Source organism: Hemiscyllium ocellatum, chromosome 1 (genome assembly GCF_020745735.1).
Source record: "Hemiscyllium ocellatum isolate sHemOce1 chromosome 1, sHemOce1.pat.X.cur, whole genome shotgun sequence".
Lineage (NCBI taxonomy): Eukaryota > Metazoa > Chordata > Chondrichthyes > Orectolobiformes > Hemiscylliidae > Hemiscyllium > Hemiscyllium ocellatum.
The window spans coordinates 57,196,295-57,208,905 of record NC_083401.1 but is presented as its reverse complement, the minus strand read 5'-3'; the positions used below and the strand labels follow the sequence as shown (position 1 = coordinate 57,208,905).

The 12,611-nt window shown below is 42.4% G+C and overlaps 1 protein-coding gene across 1 annotated transcript; it reads right to left on the bottom strand.

Annotated features, from left to right (window-relative positions):
* Positions 1-7,005: 7,005 nt before the first annotated feature.
* Positions 7,006-7,873, bottom strand: LOC132821810 (mucin-13). Its single transcript, XM_060835038.1, has 2 exons — positions 7,573-7,873; positions 7,006-7,502 (listed from the first exon to the last, which is right to left on the bottom strand). The coding sequence occupies exons 1-2, from the start codon at positions 7,871-7,873 to the stop codon at positions 7,006-7,008; spliced, it is 798 nt and encodes a 265-aa protein (XP_060691021.1).
* Positions 7,874-12,611: the final 4,738 nt, after the last annotated feature.

Here is a 12,611-nt window from a genome sequence, read left to right as displayed (position 1 = left end):
TAAATGAAAACTTAGAGGAGCTGAGATACAGTCTTGAACAGATCAAAATTGATGAAGATGATGTGCTAGAAATTTTGGAAAACATTAAAATTGCTAAGTCTCCAGGGACAGGCAAGATTTATCTTTGGCTGCTCCGGGAAGTGAGAAAGGAGGTTGTTAAGCCACTGGTGAGGATATTTGCCTCCTCACTCTCCACGGGAGTCGTACCAGAGGATTGGAAGGAGATGAATGTTGTTCCACTTTTCAAAAAGGGTAATAGAGAAATCCCTGGTAATTACAGACCAATCAGTCTCACGTCTGTGGTCAGCAAAGTTCTGGAAAGAATTCTGAGAGATAGGATTTATGACTATTTGGCAAAGCATAGTGTGATTAAAGGTAGTCAGCATGGCTTTGTGAGGGGCAGGTCATGCCTCACAAATCCTATTGAGTTCTTTGAGGAGGTGTCAAGAAAGGTTGACGATGGTCGAGCAGTGGATGTGATGTATATGGATTTCAGCAAGGCATTTGATAGGGTTCCCCATGGTAGGCTCACTTATAAAATCAGGAAGTATGGGATACAGGGAGATTTGGCTATCTGGAGTCAGAATTGGCTGACTGACAAAAGGCAGAGAGTGGTTGTAGATGGGAAGTATTCTGCCTGGAGGTCAGAATCGAGTGGGGTCCCGTAGGGCTCTGTTCTTGGGCCTCTGCTCTTTGTAGTTTTTATAAATGACTTGGATGAGGAGGTTGAGGGGTGGGTTAGTAAATTTGCAGATGACATAAAGGTTGGAGGTGTCGTTGATAGCTGCAGCGCAACACAGACAGGATGCAGAGCTGGGCTTAGAAATGGAATTCAACTTGGATAAATGTGAAGTGATGCATTTTGGAAGGTTGAACTCAAATGCTGAATATAGGATTAAAGACAGGATTCTTGGCAGTGTGAAGGAACAGATGGATCTGAGTGTGCAAGTACATAGATCCCTCCAAGTTGCCACCCAAGTGAATAGGGTTGTTAAGAAAGCATATGGTATTTTGGCTTTCATTAATAAGGGGATCGAGTTTAAGAGCCGTGAGGTTTTGCTGCAGCTCTACGAGTCCCTGGTGAGGCCACACTTGGAATATTGTGTCCAGTTCTGGTTGCCCTACTATAGAAAAGATGCAGAGACTTTGGAGAGGGTGCAAAGAAGGTTTACCAGGATGCTGCCTGGACTTGGAGGACTTGCCTAATGAAGAAAGTTTGAATAAGCTCAGACTTTTCTCTCTGGAGAGAAGGATGAAGAGAGGAGACCTGATCGAAGTATACAAAATAATGAGAGGAATAGGTAGAGTCAATAGCCAGAGACTTTTCCCCAGGGCAGGATTGACTGGTACGAGAATTCATAGTTTGAAGATATTAGGAGGAAGGTATAAAGGAGACGTCAGAGGTAGGTTTTTTACACAGAGGTGTGAATGCATGGAATGCTTTGCCAGCTGTGGTGGTGGAAGCAGAGTCATCAGGGACATTTAAGCGACTGCTGGACATGCACATGGATAGAATTGAGTTGAGGGGTGCATAGGTTAAGTTACTCTGTTTTACATTAGGATTAAATCTGGCACAACATTGTGGGCCAAAGGGCTTGTTCTGAGCTGTACCTTTCTATGTTCTATGTTCTAGTATTCCCTGGTGTTTCACTGTTCCCTGATGTTTCATTATTCCCAGGTGTTTCACTTTTCTGTGTGATTCATTATTCCCTGCGGATTCACTGTTCCCTGGTGTATCCTTGTTCCCTGGTGTTTCACTGTTATCTGGTAGTTCACTGTTCCTTGGTGTTCCACTATTTCCTGGTGTTTCATTATTCCTTTGTGTTTCACTGTTCCCTGGCATTTCATTATTCTCTCTGTTTCTCTGGTCCCTGGTGAATCACTGTTCTGTGGTGTTTCATAATTCCTAGGTGTTTCACTGTTCCCAGTGTTATATTATTCCCTGGTGTTTAACTGTTCCCTGGTGTTTCATTATTCCCTGGTGTTTCACCATTCCCTGGTGTTCCATTATTCCCTAGTGTTTCATTGTTCCCTGGTGTTTCATTTTTTCCTGGTGTTTCATTATTCCCAGTGTTTAACTGTTTGCTCGTCTTTCACGGTTCCCTGGTGTTCCACTATTGCCTGATGTTCTAGTATTCCCATGTGTTTCACTTTTCCCTGGTGTTGCATTATTGCCTGGTGTTTCACTGTTCCCTGGTGTTTCACTGTTGCCTGGTGATTCATTATTCCCTGGTGTTTCACTCTTCCCTGGTGTTTAATTGTTCCCTGGTGTTTCACTGTGCCTTGGTCTTCCACTATTCCCTAGTGTTTCATTATTCTCTGCTGTTTCTCTGTTCCCTGGTAAATCACTGTTCTCTGGTGTGTGTTTATTCCCTGGCGTTTCATTGTTCGCTGGTGATTCACTGTTCGTTCATGTTTCATGGGTCCCTGGTGTTTCACTGTTGCCTGGCGTTTCACTTTTCCCTGGGGATTCATTTTTCCCTGTTGTTTCGCAGTTCCCTAGTTTTTCAATATTCCCTGTTGCGTCACTCTTCCCTGGTGTTTCATTATTCCCTGGTGTTTCACAGTTCCCTGGTGTTTCACTGTTCCCTGGTGTGTCATTGTTCCCTGGTGTTTCAATATTTCTTGGTGTATCATTATTCCCTGGAGATTCATTATTCCTTGCTGTTTCACTGTTCCCTGCCCTTTTGTTTTTCCCTGCTGTTTCTCTGTTCCCTGGTGAATCACTGTTCTCAGATATGTCATTATTCCCTGGAGTTTCATTATTCCCTGATGTTTCATTGTCCCCTGGTGATTCACTGTTACCTTGTGTTTCATTATTCCTTGATGTTTCACTGTTCTCTGGTATTTAATTATTCCCTGGTGTTTCACTGTTCTCTGGTATTTAATTATTCCCTGGTGTTTCACTGTTCACTGATATTTCGTTCTTCCTGGTATTTCACTTTTTCCTGCTGATTCACTGCTCCTTGTTGTTTTGCTGTTCCCTGGTGTTTCTTTGTTCCCTGGGGATGCACTGTTCCCTTGTCTTTTACTGTTACCTTGTGGTTCACTATTCCTTGGTGTTTTTCTGTTGCCAGGTGTATCAGTATTCCCTGGTGCTTCACTCTTTTCTGGCATTTCAGTATTCGTAGGTGTTTCATTATTCCCTGGTGTTTTGCTGTTCCCTGGTGTTCCTTTATTCCTAGAGGTTTCACTGTTCCTTGGTGTTTAACTGTTCTCTGGTGATTCATTATTCCCTGTTGTTTCCTGTTCCCTGGTGTTTCACTGTTTCCTGGAGTTTTGTTGTTCCATGGATTTTCACTGTTCCGTAGTGTTTCATTATTCCCTCGTGATATACTCTTCCGTACTATTTCACTGTTTTCTAGTGTTTCAGTCTTCCTTGGGGTTTCAGTATTCCCTGGTGTTTCATTATTCCATGATGTTTAATTATACCCTGGTGCTTCACTGTTCCCTGTTGTTTCCTGGTTTTCTTTGTTCCCTGATTATTCCCTGGGGGTTCAGTATTCTTTGTTGTTTCGCTGTTCACTGCGTTTCATCATTCCTCTGTGTTTCACCGTTCTTGGTGTTTCATTGCTCCCTGGTCTTTCAATATTCCCTGGTGTTTCATTATTCCCTGGTGTTTCATTATTCCCTGGTGTTTCACTGTTATCATGTTGTTCACTGTTCCCTGGTATTTTTCTGTTGCCAGATATATCAGTATTCCCTGGTGCTTCTCTGTTTCCTGGTATTTCAATCTTCGTTGGTGTTTCATTATTCCATGTTGTTTAATTATTCCCTGGTGTTTCACTTTACTCTGGTGTTTCACTTTTCCCTTTCGTTTCATTATAGCCTGGTATATTGGTGTTCCCCAGTGTTCTTTATTCCCAAATATTTCACTTTCATCGGTGTTTCATTATTCCCACATGTTTCACCTTTCTCTGATGGTTCACTTTTCCCTGGTGTTACACTATTCTCTGGTGTTTCACTGCTCTTTGGTGTTTCGCTGTTCCCCAGTGTTTCATTATTCCCTGTTTCATTATTCCCGGTGTTTCATTATTCCCGGTGTTTCATTACTCCATGATGTTTAATTATTCCCTGGGGTTCCATTATTCCCTCATAGTGTCATAGAGATGTACAGAATGTAAACAGACCCTTCGGTCCAACCTGTCCATGCCGACCAGATATCCCAACCCAAGCTAGTCCCACCTGCCAGCACCTGGCCCATATCCCTCCAAACCCTTCCTATTCATATACCCATCCAAATGCCTCTTAAATGTTGCAATTGTACCAGCCTCTACCACATCCTCTGGCAGCTCATTTCATACACATACCACCCTCTGTGTGAAAACATTGCCCCTTAGGTCTCTTTTATATCTTTCCCCTCTCACCCTAAACCTATGCCCTCTATTTCTGGACTCCCTGACCCCAGGGAAAAGATTTTGTCTATTTATCCTATGCATGCCCCTCATAATTTTGTAAACCTCATAAGGTCACCCCTCAGCCTTCAATGCTCCAGGGAAAACAGCCCCAACCTGTTCAGCCTCTGCCTGTAGCTCAGACCCTCCAACCCTGGCAACATCCTTGTAAATCTTTTCTTAACCCTTTCAAGTTTCACAACATCTTTCCGATAGGAAGGAGACCAGAATTGCAAGCAATATTCCAACACTGTTCCTGGTGATTCATTCTTCCCTGATGTTTCACTGTTCCCTCGTATATAATTATTCCTTGCTCTTTCACTGCTTCCTATTGATTCATTATTCCCTGGTGTTTCACAGTTCCCTGTTGATTCATTATTTCTTGATTATTCACTGTTCCCTGGTGGTATAGCATTCCCTGGTGTTTCTATGTTGCCTGGTTTTCCATTATTCACTGCTGTTTCACTGTTCCCTGGTGTTTCACCATTCCCTGATGTCTCAATATTCCCTGGTTTTTCCTGTTCCCTGTTATTTAATTGTTCCTGGTGATTCCTTGTTCCTTGGTGTTTCTCTGTTCTCTCGTGTTAAATTATTACCTGGTGTTTCACAGTCCCCTGGCTTTTCATTATTCCTTGGTATCTTTTTGTTCCCTGCTGTTTTGTTATACCCTGTTGTTTCCTGTTCTCTGGTGTTTCACTGTTTCCTGGTGTTTCATTGTTCCCTGGATTTTCATTGTTCTGTAGTGTTTCATTATTCCCTCATGATATACCATTCCGTAGTGTTTCACTGTTTCCTAGCATTTCACTCTTCCTTGTGGTTTCATTATTCCCTGTGTTTCACTGTTCCCTAGTATTTCACTCTTTCCTGGTGATTCATTACTCACTGGTGTTTTCCTGTTCCCCAGTGAATCAGTGTTCCCCGGTGTTTCATTTTTCTCTGGTGTTTAATTATTCCCTGGTGTTTCATTGTTCCCTGTTGTTTCACTGTTCCCTGGTGTTTCACTGTCGTCTTGTGGTTCACTGTTCCCTGGTGTTTTTCTGTTGCCAGGTGTATCATTATTCCCTGGTGTTTCACTGTTTCCTGGTATTTCATTATTCCCTGATATTTCATTATTCCATGATGTTTAATTATTCCCTGGTGTTTCACTGTTCCCTGGTGTTTCATTGTTCCCTGGTGTTTTATTATTCTCTGGGGTTTTACTGTTCCCTATTGTTTCAGTATTCCCTGGTGTTTCACTGCCTTCTGGTGTTTGATTAATCCCCAGTGTTTCAGTGTTCCTTGGTGTTTCATTATTCCCTGGTGTTTCACTGTTTCCTGGTGTTTCTCTGTTTCCTGGTGTTTTATTGTTCCCTGGTGTTTCACTGTTCCCTAGGGATTCAGTATTCCTTGTTGTTTCACTGTTCCCTGTGTTTCATCATTCCTCTGTGTTTCACCGTTCCTTGGTGTTTTACTGTTCTCTGGCCTTTCAATATTCCCTGGTGTTTCATCATTTCCCGGTGTTTCCTAATTGGCTGGTGTTTCACTGTCCCTTGCTATTTCATTCTTCCCTGATTTATCACTGATCCCTGATGTTTCATTATTCCCTGTGATTCATTAATACCTGTTGTTTTGCTGTTCCCTGGTCTTTCATTACTCCCTGGTGTTTCATTGTTCCCTGGGGATTCACTGTTCCCCTGTGTTTTACTCTTATCTGGTGGTTGTCTATTTCCCTGGTGTTTTTTTGTTGCCAGGTGTATCAGTATTCCCTGGTGTTTCACTTTTCCATTTTGTTTCATTATTGCCTGGTATTTTGCTGTTCCCCGGTGTTCCTTTATTCCCAAGTGCTTCACTTTCACTGGTGTTTCATTATTCCCAGGTTTTTCACCTTTCTCTGGTGATTAATTATTCCCTGATGGTTCACTGCTCCTTGGTGTTACACTGTTCCCTGGTGTTAAATTATTCCCTGTTGTTTCATTATTCCCTGAAGTTTCATTATTCCCTGGTGTTTCATTGTTCCCTGTTGTTTCACATTTCCCTGATGATTCATTATTTCCTGATGGTTCACTTTTCCCTGGTGTTACATAATTCCCTGGTGTTTCACTGTTCCCTGGTGTTTCATTATTCACATGTGTTTGACTGTTCCCCAGTGTTTCACTGTTCCCTGGGGTTTTGCTGTTCGCTGGTGTTTCATTATTCCCCGGTGTTTCAGTTTCCCTGGTGTTTCACTTTTCCCTGTTGTTTCATTATTCCCCAGTGTTCCATTATTCCCAGGTGTTTCACTGTTCCTGCTGTTTCATTATTCCCCGGTGTTTCACTTTTCCGTGGTGATTCATTATTCCCTGATGTTTCACTGCTCCTTGGAGTTTCTCTGTTCCCTGGTGTATATTTATTCCCAGTTCTTTCACAGTTTCACAGTTGATTCATTGTTCCCTGATGATTCACTGTTCCTGGTATTATATTATTCCCTGGTGGTTCATTATTGCCTGGTGTTTCACTGTCCCCTGGTTTTTCATTATTCCCTGGTATCTCATTGTTCCCTAGTATTTTGCTGTTCCCAGTGTTCCTTTATTCCCAAATGTTTCACTTTCACTGGTGTTTCATTATTCCCAGGTTTTTCACCTTTCTCTGGTGATTAATTATTCCCTGATGGTTCACTGCTCCTTGGTGTTTCACTGTTCTCCGGTGTTAAATTATTCCCTGGTGTTACATTATTCCCTGGTGTTTCACTGTACTCTAGCGTTTCATTATTTCCTGGTGTTGCACTCTTTCCTTGTGTTTTGTTATTCCTTGCTGTTTCACTGTTTCCTATTGTTTCAGTATTCCCCGGTGTTTCACTGTCATCTGGCATTTCATTATTTCCTGGTGTTTCAGTGTTCCCTGGTTTTTCATTTTTCCCTGGTATTTCACTCTTCCCTGGTGATTCACTGTTCACTGGTGTTTTCTTGTTTCCCAGTGAATCCGTGTTTCCCGGTACTTCATTTTTCGCTGGAGTTTCACTGTTCCCAGGTGTTTCATTATTCCCTGGGGAATTATTGTTCCCTGTTGTTTCTCTGTTCCCTGGTGTTTCATTATTCACTTGTGTTTGACTGTTCCCCAGTGATTCACTGTTCCCTGGGGTTTTGCTGTTCCCTGGTGTTTCAATATTCTCCGGTGTTTTACTGTTTCCTGTTGTATCGCTGTTCCCTGTGTTTCATTATACCCTGGTGTTTTCCTTTTCCCTGATGTTTCATTGCTCCTTGGTCCTTAGCTGTCCCCTGGTGTTTCACTGTTGCCTGATGTTTCATTATTCCCTGTTGTTTCGGCATTCCCTGGTCTTTGTTTATCCCTGGTGTTTCATTATTGTCCGGTGTTTCATTGTTCCCCGCCATTTCATTATTCCCCTGTGTTGCACTGATCCGTAGTGTTTCATTATTCTCTGGTGTTTCACTGTTCCTTGTTGTTTTGCTGTTCCCTTGTGTTTCAATATTCCCTGGTGTTTCACTTTTTCCCTGATGTATCATTGTTCCGTGGTCATTCACTTTCCCCTGGTGCTTCACTGTTCCCTGGTGTTACATTATTCCCTGTTGTTTAATTGTTCTGTGCTGTTTCATTATTCCCTGGCATTTCACCATTCCCTGGTGTTTCATTATTCCCTGGTGTTTCTCCATTTCCTGGTGTTTCACCATTCCCTGGTGTTTTACTTTTCCCTGATGTTTCATTATTCCCTGGTCCTTAACTGTCCCCTGGTGCTTCACGCTTCCCTGGTGTTACATTATTCCCTGGTGTTTCACTGTTCGCTGGTGTTTCAATTTTTCCCTGGCGTTGAATTTTTCCTGGAGTTTCACTTTTCACTGCTGTTTTACTGTTCCCTGGAGTTTGATTTTTCCCTGCTGCTTCAGTATTCCCTTTTGTTTCACTCTTCCCTAGTGATTCATTGTTCCCTGGTGTTTCATTATTCCCTGGCATTTCAGTATTCCATGGTGTTTCACTGATTCCTGGTGTTTCACTGATTCCTGGTGTTTCATTGTTCCCTGTTGTTTTTTTATTCCCTGGTGTTTTACTGTTCCCTGGTGTTTCACAGTTACTTTGTGTTTCGTTATTCCTTGCTTTTTCACTGTTCCCTTATGTTTCAGTATTCCCCACTGTTTCTCTATCCTCTGGTGTTTCATTAATCCCCGGTGTTTTACTGTTCCCTGGTGTTTCACTATTTCCTGGTGTTTCACTATATCCTGGTGTTCCATTAATCCTTGATGTTTCACTGTTCCCTGGTGTTTTCGTTATTCCCTGGCCTTTCTCTCTTCCCTGTGTTTTGTTACTCCCTGGTGTTTCATCTTTCTCTGGTGCTCCACCATTCCCTGGTGTTTCACTGTTCCCTCATGATTCATTATTCAACGGGTGTCTTATTATTCCCAAGTGTTTCACTGTCCCCTGTTGTTTCGTTGTCCCCTGGTGTTTCATTATTCCCTTTTTTTTCACTGTTCTCTGGTGTTTCATTGTTCCCTGTTGTCTCATTATTCCTTGGATATTCATTATTCCCTGGTGTTTCATTATTCCCTGGAGATTCATTATTTCCTGGTGTTTAAGTGTTCCCTTGTGTTTCATTATTCTCTGGTGTTTCACTGTTCCCTGGTGTTTCACTATTCCCAATGTTTCATTGTTCACTCGTGTTTCTCTTTTCCTTGGTGTTTCATCTTTCCTTGGTGTTTCAGTGTTCCCTGGTGTTTCACTGTTTCCTAGTGTTTTCACTGTTTCCTAGTGTTTCACTCTTCCTCAGTGTTTCATTATTCCATGGTGTTCACTGTTCCCGGCTGATTTAATATTCCCTGGTATTTCACTGTTCCCTGGTGTTTCACCTTTCATGGCTGACTCATTATTCCCTTGTGTTTTACTGCTTACTGGTGATTCACTGTTTCCGAGTGTTGCATTATTCCCAAGTGTTTCGCTGTTCCCTGATGTTTCATCACTCCCTGGTCTGACACTGTTTTACACTGTTTCACTGTTCCCAACTAATTAATTACTCCCTGGTGTTTTACTGTTCACTGGTGATTCACTGCTCCCTGATATTTCATTATTCCCTAGTATTTCATTATTGCCTCATGTTTCATTATTCCCTGGTTTTTCACTCTTCCCTGTTCTTTTTATCATTTCCTATTGTTACACTGTTCCCTGGTGTTTCACTTTTCCCTGATGTTTCATTATTCCGTGTTGTTTTGGTATTCGCTGGTGTTTCATTGTTCCCTGGTGCTTCATCTTTCCCTGATGATCCACCATTCCCTGGTGTTTCATTATTCACTGGTTTCTCACTGTTCCCTGTTTTCTCACTGTTCACTGGTATTTCACAGTTCCCTGGTGTTCCAATGTTTCCTGATGTTTCTTTATTCCCTATTCTTTCACTGTTCCCTGTTTATTATTATCCGATGTTTAACTTTTCCCTGGTGTATCACAGTTCCCTGGTATTTCGTTATTCTCTGGAATTTCATTATTCCCAGTGTTTCATTGTTCCCCCATGTTTTACTGTTCCCTGGTGATTCATTATTCCCTGGTGTTTTGCTATTCCATTTTCTTTCATTATTCCTATGTGTTTCATTGTTCCCTAGTGTTTCATTATTCCCTGGTCTTTCTCTGTTCCCTGTGTTTCACTGGCTTCCTGGTATTTCATTAATCCCTGATATTTCATTATTCCCAGGTGTAACTTTATTCTCTGTTGTTTCGCTGTCCCCTGTTGATTCACTGTTCCCTGGTGATTCATTATTTCCTGGTGATTTATTATTTCCTGGTAATTCGTTGGTCCCTGATGTTTTTATTCCATGATGTTTCACTGTTCCCTGGTCTTTCACTGTTATCTGGTGGTTCATGGTTTGCTGGTGTTTCACTGTTCCCAGCTGTATCATTATTCTCTGGTCCTTCACAGTTCCATGGTGTTTCATTATTCCTGTTGTCTCACTATTCCCTGGAGATTCATTATTCCTTGGTGTGTCATTATTCCCTACTGTTTCACTGTTCCCTGATGATTTGTTATTTCCTGGTATTTCACTATTCCCAGTGTTTCATTGTTCCCTAGAGTTTCACTGTTTGCTGCTGTTGCACTGTGCCCTGGTGTTTCACTGCACCTGGTGTTTCATTACCACCCTCCTGGGTGGCACGGTGGCTAGTACTGCTGCCTTACAGTGCCAGAGACCTGGGTTCAATTCCTGCCTCAGGTGACTGACTGTGTGGAGTTTTCACATTGTCTGTGTGGGTTTCCTTCGGGTGTTCCAGTTTCCTCCCACAGTCCAAAAATGTGCAGGGCTGGTGAATTAACCATGCTAAATTGCCCATAGTGTTCGGTGTAGGGGAATGGGTCTGGGTGGGTTGCGGATCGGTGTGGACTTGTTGGGCCAAAGGGCCTGTTTCCACACTGTAAGTAATCTAATCTAATTATTTTATCGTATTTCATTATTCCACTGTTTCCTGGTGTTTCATTATTCCCTAATGTTTCATTATTCTCTGGTGTTTTGTTGTTCTCTGGTACCTCACTGTTCCCTCGTGTTTCCCTCTTCCCCAGTGATTAACTGTTACCTGTTCTTTCATTGTCCCTGATGTTTCACTGTTCTCTGTTTTTTATTGTTCGCTGGTGAATCAATACTCCCCGATGTTTCACTATTCTCAGGTGTTTCATTATTCCTGAGTGTTTCACTGTTCCCCTGTGTTGTAGTGTTCACGGGTCTTTCACTGTTCCCGTGTGTTTCCCTGATCCCTGTTGTTTGACGTTTAACTGTTTCCTGGTGATTCATTGTTTCCTGGTGTGTCATTATCCCCTGATGTTTCATTGTTCCCTGGCATTTCATTATCCCCTGGTGTTTCATTGTTCCCTAGACTTTCACTATTCTCTGGTGTTTCACTGTTACCTTGTGTTACCCTCTTCCCCAATGATTCATTGATTCCCAGTGTTTCATTGTTCCTGGTATTGTAATATTCCCTGGCGTTTCATTATTCCCTAGTCTTTCATTGTTCCCTGCTATTTTACCATTCTCTGGTATTTCATTATTCCCTGGTGTTTCGTTAATCCGTGGTGTTTCATTATTCCCTGGTGTTTTGGTGTCCTGTGATGTTTCATTATTCCCTGGTTTTTCAGTGTTCCTGGTATTTCAGTATTCCCTGGTCTTTCACTTTTCCATGGTGTTTCAATTATTCCCTTGTCTTTCATTTTTCCCTGATGTTGCCCTGTTCCCTGGTCTTTCATTAATCCTTGCTGTTTCAATATTGCCTTGTTTTCCACTGTTCCCTGGCGTTTCATTATTCCCTGGTGTTTTGCTGTTCACTGCTCCTTGGTGTTTCGTTATTCCTAAGTGTTTCAGTGTTCCCAGGTGTTGCAGTGTTCGTGGGTCTTTTACTGTTCCTGTGTGTTTCACTGATCCCTGCTTTGCATTGTTCCCTGGTGATTCATTATTCTCTGGTGTTTCATTGTTCTTTGGTGATTCATTATTCCCTAGTGTTTCACTGTTTCCTGGTGTGTCATTAGTCCCTTGTGTTTCATTATTCCCTGGTATTTCAGTATTCCCTGGTGTTTCACTGTTCCCTGGTATTTCATTGTTCCCTAGAGTTTCATTATTTAAAACAGATTCGATTACTTACTTACAGTGTGGAAACAAGCCCTTTGGCCCAACAAGTCCACACCGACCCGCAACACACCCAGACCCATTCCCCTACAGCATGGGCAATTTAGTATTGCAAATTAACCCAATTTGCACACTTTTGGAATGTGGGAGGAAACCAGATGGAAACCCACGCAGACACAGAAAGAATGTGCAAACTCCACCCAGTCGGTAGCCTGAGGCAGGAATTGAACCCAAGTTCTGGCGCTGTAAGGCAGCAGTGCTAACCACTGTGCCACCGTGCCGCCCTTATTTGCTGGTGCCTCACTGTTCCCTTGCGTTTCCCTCTTCCCCAGTGATTCATTGATTTCCGGTGTTTCATTGTACCCTGATGCTTCACTGTTCCCTGGTATTTCACTGTTCCCTGGTGTTGCATTATTCTCTGGCGTTTCATTATTCCCTCGTGTTTCATTGTTCCCTGATGTTTTACCATTCTCTGGCATTTCATTATTCCCTGGTGTTTCACTGTACCCCGTTCTTTCACTGTTCCCTGGTGTTTCATTATTCTCTGGTGTTTCATTATTCTCTGGTGTTTAATTTTTCCTTGGTATTTCACTATTTGCTGGTGTTTCACCTTTCCCTGGTGTTTCAGCATTCCCTGGTATTTTACTATTCCCTGGTGTTT